The sequence below is a fragment of the Anabrus simplex genome, chromosome X (assembly GCF_040414725.1).
Source record: "Anabrus simplex isolate iqAnaSimp1 chromosome X, ASM4041472v1, whole genome shotgun sequence".
In the NCBI taxonomy this organism is placed as follows: domain Eukaryota; kingdom Metazoa; phylum Arthropoda; class Insecta; order Orthoptera; family Tettigoniidae; genus Anabrus; species Anabrus simplex.
The window spans coordinates 149017963-149036050 of NC_090279.1; the positions used below are offsets into that span (position 1 = coordinate 149017963).

The 18088-nt window shown below is 40.5% G+C and overlaps 1 protein-coding gene across 1 annotated transcript in view; it reads right to left on the minus strand.

Annotated features, from left to right (window-relative positions):
- Positions 1–17871, minus strand: part of Orco (odorant receptor co-receptor) — a 90364-nt gene extending 72493 nt beyond the window's left edge. Inside the window, exons 1-2 of the mRNA XM_067159524.2 lie at positions 17510–17871; positions 6324–6564 (exon numbers count right to left, since the gene is read on the minus strand). Coding sequence (XP_067015625.2) covers positions 6324–6564; positions 17510–17871 — 603 coding nt within the window. The remainder of the gene's footprint in view (positions 1–6323; positions 6565–17509) is intronic.
- Between the last annotated feature and the right edge of the window lie 217 nt (positions 17872–18088).

An 18088-nucleotide genomic window follows, 5' to 3' on the forward strand; every position in this document is an offset into this window, starting at 1 on the left:
TAAAATCCCGTAAGTCACAGAGTTTTAAACTGATCTATGAAAGACCAAACCCCATGGCATTACAACCCTTGAAGGGCCTTGGCCTACCAAGCGACCGCTGCTCAGCCCGAATGCCTGCAGGTTACGAGGTGTCGTGTGGTCAGCACGACGAGACCTCTCGGCCGTTATTCTTGGCTTTCTATACCGGGGCCGCTATCTCACCGTCAGATATCTCCTCGATTCTAATCACGTAGGCTGAGTGGACCTCGAACCAGCCCTCAGGTCCAGGTAAAAATCCCTGACCTGGCCGGGAATCTAACCCGGGGCCTCTACTCATCGTACACTGAGTAGATTTGGCCTCGGCCCACAAGTGGCCACGGCTGGTCCGTGGTCCGACAGCTCTGCACTCCGACCGATCGGGGGAGGGGCTGTACTGTGGCTCTACGCCTCTGTATTCAAACGACGGAGAGGAAATGGTAGCCACCATCGGCTGCGTTGAGAATTGATTTCTAGAGATGGGTAAGAGTAGTTCACCAGAACTGCTCATTCCCTAAAATGAATAGTTCTTTGGGAGCAGGTCTTTCAGTTCTTCAGTAAGTTCGCTCGCAAGAGACCCAGGCGGCTGGGCTGCCGACAATGGCTCGTGACCAGCACGTGGGTATGTTATATCTGCTCGCGCTTCACACCACAGCAGCCGAATGTACCTTTAAAATAATAATAATAATTTCGTGAAGCCGAGTGAAGCCCTTGTAAGCCCTCCGATGAGGGTGGGCGGCATCTGCCATGTGTGGGGAAACTGCCTGTTATTGTGGTGGAGGATAGTGTTATGTGTGGTGTGTGAGTTGCAGGGATGTTGGGGACTACACAAACACCCAGCCCATGGGCCATAGGTATTAACCAATGAAGGTTAAAATCCCCGACCCGGCCGGGAATCGAACCCGGAATCCTCTGAACCGAAGGCCAGTACGCTGACCATTCAGCCAACGAGTCGGACACCTTTAAAAATTAAAGTCATGATTTCAAACCCTCTAAATATCTCATAACGTGCGTTTGGATTAGGCCTGTTTTAGCTTTGAGTACTTTACATCATGAACACAAAAATGTAAAACATTGTGTCAATACTTAAATAAATTTTGGCCAAGTTTTTGTTTTAGAACTGGCTTTACGTAGCGCCGACACAGATAGCTTTTATGGCGATGATGGAATAGGAAAGGCCTATGAGTGGGAAGGAAGTGGTCATGGCCTTAATTTAGGTACAGTCCCCAGCATTTGCCTGGTGTGAAAAAGGAAAACCACGGAAAACCGTCCTCAGAGCTCCCAAAAAAGGGACTCGAACCCACTCCCGGATGCAAGCTCACAGCTGCGCTCCCCTAACCGCACGGCCAACTCGCCCGGTAGGCCAAGTTTTATGGTTTCTCTACTAGTGTTTCGTATTACAATCAACCTACATAAGTACATTTATTTTTCACTAGAAAGTTTTCACCGCGCACTCCTGTAAAAGAGCCCCGGGCCAACCTTCAGGTTAGTCTTACTCCAGCTCCTACTCCTAGTCCCATCACATCCCGCTCAAATCGCATACAAGCCTCTCATTGGTCGGTTGTGACTAAAAGAACTACAACTCCGTAGCTAGTTCTTTGAAGAGTTGCTCATCCCGAAGAGCAGTTCTTTAGGAGCAATTCAGACAGGAACGACACATCTCTATTGTTTTCCGTGGTTCTCCATTCTCCTACGCTAAGGTGAATGCCGGGACAGTTCTTTGTACAGGCCACGGCCGCCAACCCTCTCACATCCTCCGATACAAACCTCCCGGCCCGAAAGACGGCATCACCATCTAGGAGGCCCGCCTTCCCTTTCATGGGAGGAATGAAAATATTTAGTAGTAGTAGTGGCTACTTTTACTAGCCTCGCAGCTTTTCATTCGGGAGGAGGAGAGGCTGGTCCCCACCATTGGCTGTCGCGAGAATGGTTTTCCATGGTTTTCCATTCTCCTGCAGTTTAGCAGCTCTTTTTTTTGCTTCCTCATTTATCCATTCTGGTTAAACAATTTCGCCTACATACGTGAAGATATCAACTTGGAAGATATTTCCGAATTTGATTATTAATCCATGGTTGTCGAATCTTGATATGCAGCGTCTCCCATATAAACCCAGAGCAAACGCACGGCGTTTGTACTCTGGGCTACGGCAGCTGCGGTATGGGAGGCGCGCGCATAGTTCTTGGCCTTGCAAGCAGCCTGCACGTGTTCGACCTGGCAAGCATCAGTTGCCAGTCTCAATCTCAGCTGTTAACATGGTGTGGCAGTTATCATTGCCCACCGTATATTCGTATGTAAAAGTTCTGGTTTCAACTTAATGGTCGTGTGAACAGTCATAACTCTCGCTATTAGTGTGCAGCAAACCCTAATTGTGTTTATGAAATCCCTCATTATTATAGAATTATTGGTGTTTAGTGTGCTGTTGCCAACGGCCGTAGCCGTGTTGAAACACCAGATCCCGTGAGATCTCCGAAGTTAAACAACATTCGGCGTGGTCAAGAAGTGGATGGGTTGCCACGCGCTGTTGGTGGGGGGTAAGGGAATGGAGGACCGGAAAGGAACTGGCCACCTAACAGTGCGAAAACTCCGGCTCAGGCACACCTCTGTGGAGGTTCGGACCTGCCTTCGGCAGAATACACCCTTACCTAGTGTGCTGTTAGTGTAAGACGTATAATTGGGCCTATTTTCTTCGGGACGACAGTAAATGCAGAGAGGTACCAAGCTGATATTTACCGGGCGAGTTGGCCGTACAGTTAGAGGCACGCGGCTGTGACCTTGCATAGTGGGTTCGAATCCCACTGTCGGCAGCCCTGAAGATGGTTTTCCATAGTTTCCCATTTTCACACCAGTCAAATGCTGGCGCTGTACCTTAACCTTGGCCATGGCCGCTTCCTTCCAACTCCTAGGCGTTTCCGATCCTATCATCGCCATAAGACCTATCTGTGTCGGTGCGACGTAAAGCCACTAGCAAGCTGAAATTATGATGCCGCTCTTCCATCAGTTATTGGAAGAAGAAACATCGCGTGGGTGGTTTCAACAAGATCCAGCCCCTGCTCATACAGCTGAAGATTCCCTTCTTACAATCTCGGAAGTGTTTGCAGACAGAGTGATGAGTGCTGGTCTATTTCCCCCTCGTTCTTCAGATCTAACAGTGTGTTGTTTTGACTTGTGGGGTAAATTGAAAGAAAAAGTGTATCGAACAAATCCTCACATATTGGAGGAACTGAAAGAAAAAATTACGAAAGAAATCAGAAACATTACTATGGTAGAATTCACGCCAGAATGTGGTTACCAGATACAATTCCTGCATAACCCAGGAAGGACGACACTTCCAGCATATTTTATAAGGTTAGATTTCATAAAAGATTGTACACACGTTTAAGGCAGGGCGGATGAGCGCAACATAAGTTCGACTGAGGCAGCTGCCGTAGCGCAGAGTACAAACACGATGCGTTCGGTCTGAGTTTATATGGGAGACGCTGTACTGTACTGTACTTCCTTCCTTATACTGCGTCTTTTCAAATGAAATTTGGAGTCCGTATCCTGCCACTATTTCATTAAGTTTTCTATGGACTGGATTGCTTCTTATCTGCTGCAGGAAAGGATTGCAAGGCCATCTTCAAACGCCAAAGAAGTCGGTGAACTTTGTTTTTAAGAAGATCGCGGCTTGGGTCCCATAGCTATCAGCTTGCATCCGGGAGATAGTGGGTTCGAACTTCACTGTCAGCAGCCCTGAAGATGGTTTTTCGTGGTTTTCACATTTATACACCAGGCAAATGCTGGGACTGTACCTTAATTAAGGTTACGGTCGCTTCCTTCTCGTTCCTAGCCCGCTGCTATCGCATCGTCCCCATAAGACCTACCTGTGCCGATACAACGTAAAGCGAATTGTAAAAAAAAAAAAAAAAAAAAATTAAAAAAAAAGAGTTTTTAAGAAGTCTGCCAATATTTGTCCCATTTGTTTCTTTTATTCCATTCACGAACCACTTTTTCCAATATTAGATTGAATATTAGTGGGGATAGTCCGTTTTTCTTTTTTCGAATTTGGCAATCTATGGACCACATAGAACTTAAGGCTTCTTGGCTTTTCTTCTCTTCTCTTCCCTAAACCTGTTCGTTCTTTCGCTTCTCATCTTTCTGCCTTCTTTAAAAATCATACGTTTGGGCCTCCCTTTTACTCACTCCTCTTCTTCTTCTTCTTCTTCTTCTTCTTCTTCTTCTTCTCCTTCGAATAAGCCTTCTGAGAGTACGATAAATCAACTTTGGTTACTTTTATTTGCATTTAACTTTCTTCGTTTCCAAACTTCCTCCATTTTTTAAGAATTCCTTTCCCTCTTGAGACCATTTTCTTCCAGTTGTTAATTTCTTTCTCTCCTGAAATCCTGCCTTTCGGGTAAGATGCAGGCACGCTATCCCTACACCGCGGGGCCGGCAATTGTAAGCACGATTCAAAATTTGTTTTGGAAGTCTGGAATTATCCATCCTCATTATGTGACCAAAGAACTGAACTCTCCTCTTTCTGATCGTATCGGACATTCTTTCAGTTTCTTTATTTTCGTAGAGGTCCGCATTCTTCCTGGGTCTGAATCCCGCATTTTCAGTCCTTAACGGGTCGCAGATTTTTCTTCGAATTTATCTTTCTCTTTTCTCTAGCTCTTCTATTTCTCCTGTTTTCAGGGGCAGCATACACACCGTAGCATAGAGATATTCTGGTTTAAATTATTATTATTATTATTATTATTATTATTATTATTATTATTATTATTATTATTATTATTATTATTATTATTATTATTAGTTCCGTTTGGGCTTGCTATGGACCACGTGGTTCTTATCTCTAGCAGCTTTCTTCTTTGACCAGTACTCCTTCATTCTTGCACTGTGAATCTTTTCGCTCCTGAGTCCATTTCACACCTCCTCCCGGACGTACTATTTTTTCTGTTAGTGACTGGAGAGAGTTTGATGTTCTGATCAACGTTCTGTACCCATTCCTGTCATAAATGTCACTGGGAGCAATGTCCAATTCTTGAAGGTCTTTTCTGACGAGTCTTGCCCACTTGGCATTAGTCGCTTTCCCTCTAGAGATGGTGTGGAAGATTCTGGAGGTGAGCCTCTGATTGTCCATTCTCATGACATGACCGTAGAAGTTCAATCTCCTCTTCCTCATAGATATTGTAATGCTCTCCAATAATTGTTGGTACAGTTCGTTGTTGTGCCTGATTCTGTACTTGCCTTCTTCTTTAATAGGGCCCATGATTTTTCTCAGGATCTTCCTTTCCTTCAGCTCTAGTTTTCTAAGTTGCCCTTATTATTATTATTATTATTATTATTATTATTATTATTATTATTATTATTATTATTATTATTATTATTATTATTATATTCCTGCTGTCTCTATTTTCTAACATTAGTACAACTATATTATTTAATTTTATCAGACATTCTAGTTATTTTTTTTTAATATTACTGCTACAGAATTTTAATTTTGTGAAGTCGCTAAAAATACAATGAGCTCATGGCATTGTGTACATTTCACGTAAGTACACTTCTCAGAAACAGATGAACCTATGAATAGATGTGTAATGTGGAGATCCACAGAGTTTTTAATTACATAGGAAGTAAATTATATTTTAATCATCATCATCTGTTTACCCTCCAGGTTCGGCTTTTCCCTCGGACTCAGCGAGGGATCCCACCTCTACCGCCTCAAGGGCAGTGTCCTGGAGCTTCAGACTCTTGGTCGGGGGATACAACTGGGGAGTATGACCAGTACCTCGCCCAGGCGGCCTCACCTGCTATGGTGAACAGGGGCCTTGCTGGGGGATGGGAAGATTGGAAGGATAGGCAAGGATGAGGGGAGGAAGCGGCCGTGGCCTTAAGTTAGGTACCATCCCGGCATTCGCCTGGAGGAGAAGTGGGAAACCACGGAAAACCACTTCGAGGATGGCTGAGGTGGGAATCGAACCCACCTCTACTCAGTTGACCTCCCGAGGCTGAGTGGACTCCGTTCCAGCCCTCGTACCACTTTTCAAATTTCGTGGCAGAGCCGGGAATCGAACCCGGACCTCCGGGGGTGGCAGCTAATCACGCTAACCACTACACCACAGAGGCGGCTTAAATTATATTTTAATAATAATTAAAATTGTCAGATAAAATATTAAATATAAGAAATATTAAATGCTCATTTTTGAGCGACTGTATATGGTAAATACGATGGTTAAAAGTATAACAGAGTGAATAACAAACAAAGATTTTTTTCTCTCTATCTATCTATCTATTAAACCATTTGACAAGACTGCTTCTCACTCACCTGATAGATAAATGTTAAGAAGTACGGCATTCCATGTCTGGCGTCCCAAGGGTACCACGACTTCACCATCAGTTGGGGTATTTCTACGAACATGGTATCGTTGAGATTATCAGGATCCTGTATCTCTTTGGTCGGATCTGCAACGATGGTAATCACAACCCAAGCGATGATGGAAGTGACAGTACCGACAATGATAAGAATCAGCAGACGTTTCATCTTCATAACCGCCATCGAATTGTGCCTGTGAATACATAAACGTACGCACTACCAAAATTTGTTTGCAAGCAAAAATTCATTTCTGGTAATACATTCTATAGTGTTTACAATGCATAATATCTTAAGTGATAATATTGGCTAGAAAAAATCCTTTCCGAAAAAGGATTTACGAAATTTTCAAATGTATCTGCCAAAAACTTCTGCTTGATAATGATGATGCTTGTTATCGAAACCGACTTTCAACTTATTAGGTCGTGTTACGTACATTTAGTACGTATTGAAGAGATGTTAGGTACAGAACAAAAATCGCCAACCAGACACCAGTGGGATCCGAACCCACAACCTCCCGATTTCGCGTCGGTTGCTCTACCAATTGAGCTATGGTAGCCTAGGCCATCTTTGTTCTGTTGGAAAGGATCTAAGCTACAGGTCTGGTACTACTACCATCTCACTGTAGAGAGCGTTTAAGTTGCCCGTTGAGGGCCAAGTCAATGAATATTGAATTTTCACGACCGCATTGTAATCGAAACCGACTTTCAACCTATTAGGTCGTGTTACGTACATTTAGTACCCACAACCCACAACCTCCCACTGGTGTCTGGTTGGCCATTTTTGTTCTGTACTTAACATCTCTTCAATACGTACTAAATGTACGTAACACGTCCTAATAGGTTGAAAGTCGGTTTCGATTACAATGCGGTCGTGAAAATTCAATATTCAATGATGCTTGTTGTTTTAAGGGGCTTAACATCGAAGGTCATCGGCCCAAATACTTCTGCAGTGATATAGTTTAGATTATTCTTATTTGTGTTGTTGTTGTTCTTCTTCTTCTTCGTATTAGTATTATTATTAACTGAACTGAACTGCTAGGGGCTTTACGTCGCTCCGACACAGATAGGTCTTATGGCGACGATGGGATAGGAAAGACCTAGGAGTTGGAAGGAAGCGGCCGTGGCCTTAATTAAGGTACAGCCCCAGCATTTGCCTGGTGTGAAAATGGGAAACCACGGAAAACCATCTTCAAGGCTGCCGATAGTGGGATTCGAACCTACTATCTCCCGGATGCAAGCTCACAGCCGCGCGCCTCAACGCGCACGGCCCACTCGCCCGGTAGTATTATTATTATTATTATTATTATTATTATTATTATTATTATTATTATTATTATTATTATTATTATTATTATTATTATTATTATTATTATTATTATTATTATTATTATTATTCATGTCGTATCGGCTGACTTCGGGCCACGTCATTTCAGCTGGCTACTTCTGGCTTTGATGTTTGCCCCGTACTTCCGCATGCCTACTCGGTGTCGTTCCTCCCTCTCCTGCGTCCATGCCTTTCCTGTTTTTTTAACTTTTGGCTTGCCTCGGATACTCTGGAACGCTTGAAATTTCTTATTAAGTGGGACACGCTCCTGGATGTCACTATGCGTGATTCCCACTTGTTCAAGGTCTCTTTCCACCTGAATGAACAAAGCCCCTTTGGTTTTCTTCTGCTGAGAGAAGGTAATGAACGATGCGGTTGGGTGGATTCGTGTCACTTGCCCAAGAAAGGTAATTCTTCTTTTCCGGATGGTATCGATGTTCTCTGCGTGGCTGTATAATTCGTCGTTATGCCGTCTCTGTCGGTACCTAATATCTTTCTCAAAATCTTCCTTTCTTTGGCCTCCAGTTTTTTGATCAGTCTTTTTTTTTTTTTTTTTTTTTCATTGCAAGACATTCTGAAGCGTATACGACCTCTGGGCGGATGACACCGCAGTAATGCCTCAGCTTCGGTTTGAATGATACGGACTTTTTGTTGTGGACACCGTTGGTTAAATGGTACGCCATTTCCATTTTGTTCATCCGTAAAGTAAAGGGTTCTTTCTCTGACGTGTGTTATCAGTTCTCCCAGATACTTGAACTTATCTACTCATATAATTTTGTCGTGTCCCACTCTCTGTGTGCTAACTTGATATTAGTTAAAAATGTTGTTTTCTCAAAACAGAACTGGAGGCCTGCTTCGCTGCTTGTGTTTTAAGCTGAAAAACCCGTCCCATGGCTGTGTTTAAGGAATCGGAAAAATGTAAGATAATCTGCAAGATGTATGCTTTTGCACCCTTGCCTGCCTCCAGTTTGAACACCTTGATTATTTAGTTCCTTGCGCCACTCCCGGATGACCTTTTCAAGGACACAGTTGAAGAGTAGAGGTGATGGTCCATATTATTATTATTATTATTATTATTATTATTATTATTATTATTATTATTATTATTAATGTGCCATCTTCTAGCGAAGGTTGGCGGTCAACATGGCGATCCTGAATTTGGATGCAGCGATACGGAACAGAGACATCGTGTCCAACCCATACCAGTCTACGAGGTTCTTCATCCATAGAGTTCGTCGTCTACCAGGACTCCTACGTCCTTCTATTCTTTCTTGTATAACAAGCTGCAGGATTCTGTACTTATTATTCCGCATTACATTGCCGAAGTATTCTAGCTTCCGCCTTTTAATGGTCAGCATGACTTCAGTCTTCTTTCCAAGTCGATCCAACACCTCGGAATTCCGAATTATGTCTGTCCACGAAATGCGAAGCATCCGTCTGTACACCCACATTTCGAACGCTTCCAGTCTTTTACAGAGGGCTTTATTATTATTATTATTATTATTATTATTATTATTATTATTATTATTATTATTATTATTATTATTCATGGAAGCAACATATTAATAAGTTGTGTGAAAGACTGAGGCTAAGCTTGTTCAAAATGCAAATGGTTAAGTATATAATACCTCATGATAGCTTAAAATTGGTTTATCATTCACTTGTTGAGTCACTTATATCATATGGTGCAAGTGTATGGGGATCAGCTTCTGTTACAGACAAATGGTACAAATGTTACAAAATCGCATTGTCAAAGCATTCTTTTGGTATGAAAACAGAGGAATATTTAGCTTAAGTGAGGATATGTTAACAGGGATGTACCAGAAAGAAAGGTTCTTGAGAGTTAAACAACTTTATATGTACAACATAATTAAAGAAAATTACTGGAAGCCACAATATAGAATTGTTAATGAACATAAACATGGAACAAGACTGAGGCATATAAGTTATTTTCAGGTCATGAGGTACTACAACAAATATGGATCCAGAACACTGCAAGTTGTAGTTCCTAAATTTTTGAACAAGTTGCCCTCAGAATTGACACACTTGAAAACGAAATATCAACTAAAAAAACATGTGAAACTATGGATCATAGATAATAAAATTACAGTTTAAATATTTGTTCATGAATGAAAAATGTACCAAAGACTTATCTACTTTGAGTGATACTTTCAGGGATTACGAAAAACTTACACCACAGGACAAAATTACAATGCTAATGTAAATATACATACCTTATTAATGTTGTAAACAGTAAGTATTGCAACAATGTATACAAATGTGAAACAACTACACCGGAAGATAAGCACATCAAGTGCTTTGCAGGTGTAAATAATTGCAAAGATAATGTATAATATCCTACTGCATATTTGCAAATGTATTTTAGATAAGTTAGAAAATAAATAAATAAATATAAATATAAATAAATATAAAATTATTATTATTATTATTATTATTATTAATTCATCTATACGGCGATCTGTGGGCGACGTTTACACAATCTTCCTGCGATCCTGGTTCGATCCTGGTTCGATCTCAACCGGAGAGCATGTTGGTCCTTTCAAGACTTTTATGGACCGAAGACTTTTTACGAAGAAATCTTCTATCTCTCTTTTTCAAGGACCGAGTCTGCCAGCCTTGTCAGTGTCTCCGGCCCAGTGCAGTGAAGTCTTAATTTAGGTTGAATGAAAACAGACTTGTATTCTATCCTCCACTTTCGATGCCTCCATTTCATTTCCATTGGGAGTGAGAACTTCTCCCATGTATTTAAATTTACGGACGCTGTTCCGACCTTGTTCGGGGGTTCCCTGATACCACATGGTGCTGGGAACCACATGCTGGTTCATACACATAGAAATATATTTATGTATACATATACTAGTTCACCTAAATGTATATCGAAGATTAATCCTCGTACATGACAATCTAGAGTCTGTTGTTTAGTGATATTGTCCACGAATAAGTATTTTCTTATAGGGAAGGATCCACCTTTCAATACTCCGTAGTAAAAATTAGTTACAACCTGTTTATTGGGACCGGTTTCAACACATTTCAAGTGTCATCATCAGCCAGTTAGCGAAGATCTTAAAACAACTAATATATTGAACACAGGCAAAATATTAACATTGTATCATATTGTAGCAATTCAGTTAATGTTCAAAACACAATAATCACAGTCAAGAGAGTAAACAGAACATCACTATCTTGCGCCGAAAACAAATATATTTGAAGTTCATAAGCAGATCAAGTATGCACTTATGTAAAGTCGTTGCTAGGCAGGTCTTGTAGGCATTTGTTTCTCTGGCCGAAGAGTAAAAGGTGACGTGAATAAAGTCTTAGGAAAACAGTGTAGGATTTAATTTCGTCAAAATCAAAGTGGATATATAGGTTTTAAAATAATTTAAAACGTTAAAAAAGAATAAAGCCAAATAAAAATATATTTAAAAATGGGAAGAAATAATGAAAGAAATACGAGGTTCAACTCGAAACAACTTGCCGTAGTAATTGATAAAGAAATGATAAATAGAGAAAGGGGGTGGGGAACGTTTATTAGAGGGTGGTGATGGTGGTTATTGTTATTAGAGGAAATAAAATTGGGCAACAATCCTTTATATAACACTAATTCGAGGAAAAAAGAGGAAGAGAACCGACACTTCGAAAAATGAAGATATCGGTTAAAGGAAGACAAGGGCCACGAAGGGCGTGAAAATGAAAGACACCCTGGCCCTCGCAAACCTAATAGCATCGGGGTCGGAAAAGAACAAGAGTTGACCAAGGGAGGTCGGACAGGATAGAAGAAAGTGAGGAGCCTGGCACAAGTAAGTGGAAGCAATGCCAGGACTCAGCTAAGGGCCCCGTGGTCGCCAACCCACGCTCCGAAGTTGTTTTAAGATCTTCGCTAATTGGCTGATGATGAAACTTGAAATGTGTTGAAACCGGTCCCAATACACAGGTTGTAACTACTTTTTACTACGGAGTATTGAAAGGTGGATCCTTCCCTATAATATTGTACATCATCTTATTTCTCTATTCAATACGGAACAATCATGAAGTTTTTAACTTTAAAAGTATTTTCTTGTTATTCTATCAGGATTAGGGCCAATAATACAATTGTTGCCGGCCTCTTTGTTACCTTAGTACACGAAAATTGTTAGGCCTACTCCTATTTATCTCAAAATACTTACTTAATCTCCTTTGGGTCCAAATTAATTATAGGTACCGTAGGCTATATGTAGTTTAGATAGCCGTAACAGAAAATAGGATATTAAAATATGGTCCAAGCATTGTCAGAGCTCATTTTAATAGTTTTGATGCGAGAACATTCTGATATATCAAGGCCCAGAACGATCTGTTTTGAAGACACCATGTACCTTATCACACACCAGACAACTATTAAAATTTTCCGTCACGGTTCACCGTATGGCAACTTCCTAGCAGTTCCGTTAACGTCCAACAGCTGTCACTAGGTGCATGAATGGAGTCGACACCGCAGTCGAGAATGTCAGTTGCAGAGGTCACAGAGTATTTTCATTGCGACGCCGTTCGCGACACATCCCAAGTCCCCAGTTTCTTAAAAATTCTTCGTTTTGCTTAGAGCCTTACTCTAGGATTTAACGTTAGTGCTACAAATGATGTGAATGACTACAATAATATTCACTGCTGCATCAAAATGCAGTTACTGAATGATATTCTTGCTGTGGACGATTATTACATAATGCCTATTGCTCACGGTAAAATGTTTCGTAAAATTTGTTGTACAATTAATTTTATAAAAATTTAGTGAAAATAAGTTGTGTTGCTCACGGTAAAATCTATATATATAAAACAAGAGTTTTGTCTGTACATTGCTCAGAATTTGAAAAGAATGGTATTTCTTTATCGGTCATGCCCATAGTAACAAAAAAATGCACTTTTTTCTTTTCCGTAATTTCTGTCTGTCTGTCTTTCTGTCTGTATGTATATACACGCATCACTAGAAAACGGATAAAGAGAATTTAATGATAATCAGTATGCAAAGTCGGAGAATAAGTCGCTACAATCTAAGCCATAAATAATTTTATTCATGCTGATAGAAATGGTAGTTTAGGGGAAGGCCTAAAATTTAATTTTCAAATATTTATATTATTAGTGGTCATATCGATAAATAGTACATAACTAAAGTTATATAGAATTAAATTACTGATCATTTACGTCTTATGCATTTTACCGTACCAGCTATGATAACACAGATATTCATGAATTTGGATTTTTGTTGCTAAGTCCATATCAACGCCGAGCCCTGACAAAATGGATAAACAGAATTTAATGAAAATCGGTATATAGAGTAGGGGAATAAGAAACTACAGTTTAAGCTATAAACAATGTTATTCACCCTGGGTGAAATGGTAGTTTAGGGGAAAGCACCTAAAATTTAATTTTTAAATACCCATGTTCTTAGTGCTATGGAAAAGTACTACATAACAAAAGTTATAGAGAATATAATTTCCGATCATTTACGTTTTATTCAGTTTTACCGTACCGACTATGATGAGTGGTATTTCAGAACCGGAAGACAATTAATAATATGAAGGCCTACAATATCGAAAGCGAGTAACATAGATCAACAATAACATTACACTGACCATTGTTTGTTGTAATGTTCTTTGTCTCTTATGCTGACATTCAACTCCGATAGATGGAATTACTGCTGCTTACCGAGTATAACAGCCTAACTGAATATTGGCGGGAAATAGCTGAGGAGTTAGATAACTTTCTTCTTTAGCATGCCGATCCTCTGGTTCATACATTTTCTGATACTGCTGGTACGTAACACACTGGTTCATCATAGTATGCCAGCTATTCGATACCTACTCTGACGCGCTGTTTTGAATGAGCAGTGTGCGCACTTAAGTCAGAGGCTCAGTTAGTAGTAGGAAACATAAGTAAACGAGCATACTTTTTGCCCTGGGACTATCCACTATTTGAACCCCCCCCCCCCCCCCGCCGTAAAAAGGACGAAGATTGTTCACGGATGTCTGCGTCTTGGTCATTCCAGCTTTATAGCTTTGGACTGTTAGTTCGGCAGCATAGTACTGTTCATTAAAAGTGAGAAAATGTGTGGTTTTTCATTTGATCGAGTATTTCATATGAAGGCATTGCTTTTGATCGCGCCATTCCTCCTGACGTCATTGTAATGACCCATGTTCATTTCAGTTGGGAAAACCACTAAGAGAGTCTTTCGAGAATCTATAAAGGCAGGCGGAGAGTGAGTGTCTGCCATTATAATGAAAACTCCCCAACCTGATTGTGAGTGACGGTAGGCAAGCTGGCCTACCATTACAATGGAAATTTCCTAACGCAGTCTTCATATGAGAAAAGACGTTGGTGACTTGCCCGTCGTGCTTCTAGGGCAACGTTAAGAGCTATGCAACTTAATGCAATCTTGCTCACATCGTTTACACTACCTAACCTAGAATTCTGTATAAAATTTAGAATTCCGTAGCGAAGCACGGGTACATCAGCTAGTTATGTTATAAAATCGGTGGAAGCACCAGGGTGGCCATCTATGAACTCACTTCTTGACTAAGATGTGTATGTGCTGCCATCTATCGATAAATTTTTAACCAAGAATCAGCTGTTCAACTTACAGTCTGTTTGAGAGTGTGGCTCCAACAAACAAAGCAAAACTTGCTGCTTTAGCTGCAATCATATGCTATACACTGGTGAAAAGGAAGAAAAGAAATGCTGGACTCACTATTGGATCAAAAGAATAGAAGAAAGTAGAGGATTGCTGTCCTTGGTTGAAAATTAATTGAGGTTAGAAGACCAGCATTCATATAGGAATTCGTAAATTGTGTTTTCTGCCTCTCTTCTTGCATTTCTGTTGTGGTAAAGTGGCGTTTTAACTTCGTACAAACAAGGATATTTCTGGTATTCATCAGTAAAACACTAACAGCTTCCTTAGTCCACCCGGATCCTGCCATTTTAGAAAGAAGTGTTTGTTTACAATCGAGCTTCGCAATCTTCTCACGGCGTAGCGCCAGCATCATCGTGATGTCAGCTTCGCTGATTGGTTCCTTTCGTAAAATTAATTTTACGGAATAGAACATGTTCTATTTTATGAAAAGTTTTATCAAAGGTTTTATAAAACTTGAATTTGACCGTGAGCAACATAAATTTTATAAAATTAAATTATTGTACAATAAATTTGACAGACATTTTTACCGTGAGCAACAGACATTAACAATATATCATCATTTTCTACAACGCAATGTAAATATTCTGCATTAATGACAAGCACACCGATGACGCACATATGCGTCTACCGGCACCTAGGATATTATATCGTTCTCCAGTGCGTCATCGATCATTTTTCATGTATATGTGTAAAAATTTTACTTGTAATGTTGAAACTGCCATCTACTACCTTCTAACTAATAGAAGGAGAAGAAAGACGTATCGGCTCGTGAGGTGATTATAGATTAAATTAAGGCGGCAGTGAACGTGTTCGGAATGGCCTGTTCTCCTTGCTTGTGCTAGTCTGCATTTTATTTCCTACTTATTTCTGCCATCATTAGTTATTTTGCTACCCACGTAAAAACTTAATTTCCTAATCTAATATATTCTGCATTATCTGACTTCCTTCGACTGCACTCCAATATTTTGTTTCAGATGTATTTATTTTCATCTTATACTCCTTCCCCAAGACTCTGTCCATACCATTCAAAAATTTCTCCACAGCTCCTGCAGATTCAGATTAAATAACAATGACAGTGGCAAATCTCAGAGTTTTGATTTTATCTGCCTGGATTGATTCCTTTTTAAAATTCTCTTTGATTTCATGTACCACCTGTTCAATACAATCATTGAAAAGGAGAGGGGACAAACTCCAGCCTGGCCTCTCTGCTTCCTTTCTTCATAGTCCTCGATTCTTATCAATGCACACTGACTTTTGTGCAGGTTGTAGATAATACTTCTTTTTCGGTACCTGATCCCAAACACCTTCAGAATCTCACATAGCTTGGTGCAATCTACATTAGCGAATTCCGTTTCTAGATCTACGAATGCCAAGCACATGGGCTTGTCCTTCTTAATTTGATCCCATAAGACATAAATTCAGAATTGCTTTTCGTGTTCTTACATTTCTTGAAGCCAAATTGATCTTTACCAACTCAGTCTTGTCACCAGAATATTACAAAATTAATTGAACCAACACTGCTGAAGCTATTGCTTCAATTCAGGAAGAAGAAAATTTGTGCCTGTGACTTGAGCTCGCAGAAATCCACGCTCCGTGCAAGTCCAGAATTTCAAATTTCGCAGGTGACGTGTGAACGACTCTCATGAAATCATATCGATTACAGCGGGTGAAAGATTTGAAACACCCAAGTTACCGCTGCAGTTTCAGCTACAGTATTTCTAGTTTTACCAAAATAATTGTATTGTAATGTATGTACAGTACAATCTCGATAATCCGGCGGTTGGTTAGTCCGGCACTTTTGGTAATCCGGCGCTCTCGGGAAACACGTATCATAAATGTTATCCAGCAAATAAAAGTTAATTACAAACAATCGCTCTTTTCTGATATAATAAAACAAACTGATGGAGTAATACATTTTTAAAAAACATTAGATACGTTGTTTCCAATCTACCTCACAGCCGGAACAAAGTTAAAAGTGACAGTATCCAATGTTCGTGGAAAAAGGTTTGGCCAACGCACCCTGCTTTCAACTCTGAAAACGGGGCCGATGACCTTCGATGTTAGGCCCCTTAAAACAACAAGCAAGCAACTCTGAAAACGTGGTTGACCATTCTGAAGATGATAACTCTTCTTTACAATTGACTTTCCAATTTTTGCAAGAGTTATCTAACAAATGTGAAGTGGATATTACCCTGACACACGAGGATATCACCGATTGGCTTCAAGGGACAAGCGAGGAAAATTTTCAGTCCCTGTCTGACGAAGAAATCCTCAGCCAAATTCGATGCCCAGGATGACGAATCTAATGATGACTTGGAGGTTTCTACTCAGCGAACTGTGACCAATCGTCTCCCAGTATGATCAGCAAACGCACTTAGGCCACCTATCTCTCTCCTCCCTTAAAAGCCACCCCACACGTGAGACATTGGAACAGCCTACTATCATTATGAATATCAATATGTCCCTAAGAAAAACGACCGCTTAAACGCACTCCCACAAACAGAACAACCAATGGGCCTACCCCCGCTATGTGTGACGCTACGCAAACCAAGAGAGGATTTAACCTAAAGGAGCTCCAAAGGAGTTTTATAAGAGATTCCACAAACGGAACGAATGTCGATCCCCACTATGACTGCTAGTGAGTACCTGACAATGACTATCTGACTGTGTACATTGTTACCTATGGAATTTAATTACCTATGTAACCTAACCATTGAGTATTATTGTGTGTATGGCCATTGGCTGCAACAAATAAATTATTACAGCGACGCACTGAACGCTCTCAATGTCTGCTCTCAGTGGGCAGAAGAAAATGGCATCGCAAGTGATGATGTCCTGATGCTTAAACGGTTACAAGAGTGCTTTTTTGATTAAAATGTATAAATTAAAGAAACAAAAAAAACAATAAATGATTGTACTTATCTGTAAAATAGTTTTTTACTCCCGATAATCCGGCGGTTTCCCGGTCCCATATGTGTCGGATTATCAAGATTGTACTGTATATTGTTGCCTAATTAAAAGAAAAGAGAAATAGAAAGAAGTATAAGCCCGACAGCAAATAAGCTGATTTGAAGGGGTTGTCTTAAAACTTTTCCTGTCACTGTACAAAAACATCTCCATTCTAGGTGAAGACACTTACCTCGCCAGAGACTCCGAGAAGAGAGGATGGCTGTTGGAGGTATTCCACGTCGCTAAAGTGCGGTAGAAGCTTTTAGTCCTCAAAGCAAAGTACGCTAGTTTGGTTATCGAATGTACGAAGAATAATACTGTGATGGTATTGGCTGCTAGGTCATTGACGTCATCCGCTTCTTTGATGAGGTTTATGCAGATGAAGGCGAACTGAATCACGATGAGCAGGGCGTTCACACTGGAGTAGGAGACTCTCAAAGTTGTCCACATGCAGCTGTACTCATCTCGGTAGTCGAACATGAAGTGTCCGAACATCTGCATGAGCCGTATGACGGGCCATACATCCTGCACCAGACCCCGGTACTTCTGCATCTGTGGAAGAGAAGAAACTAAGTGTTATCAGGCACGTCTACATAGTGCGTCCGTAGTCAGAGTCGAACTGAAGAACTGTATTTAATTGCAAACGTTCCAAATAATATATCATCAACTTCACACATTGGTGATACCTTCATCGGCGTGGTCCTGTTATTTTCCTCAATGTAGTTTTGCTTGGTTTCCAAGAGTTTAGTCAAAACCCACCAAGTTCGGG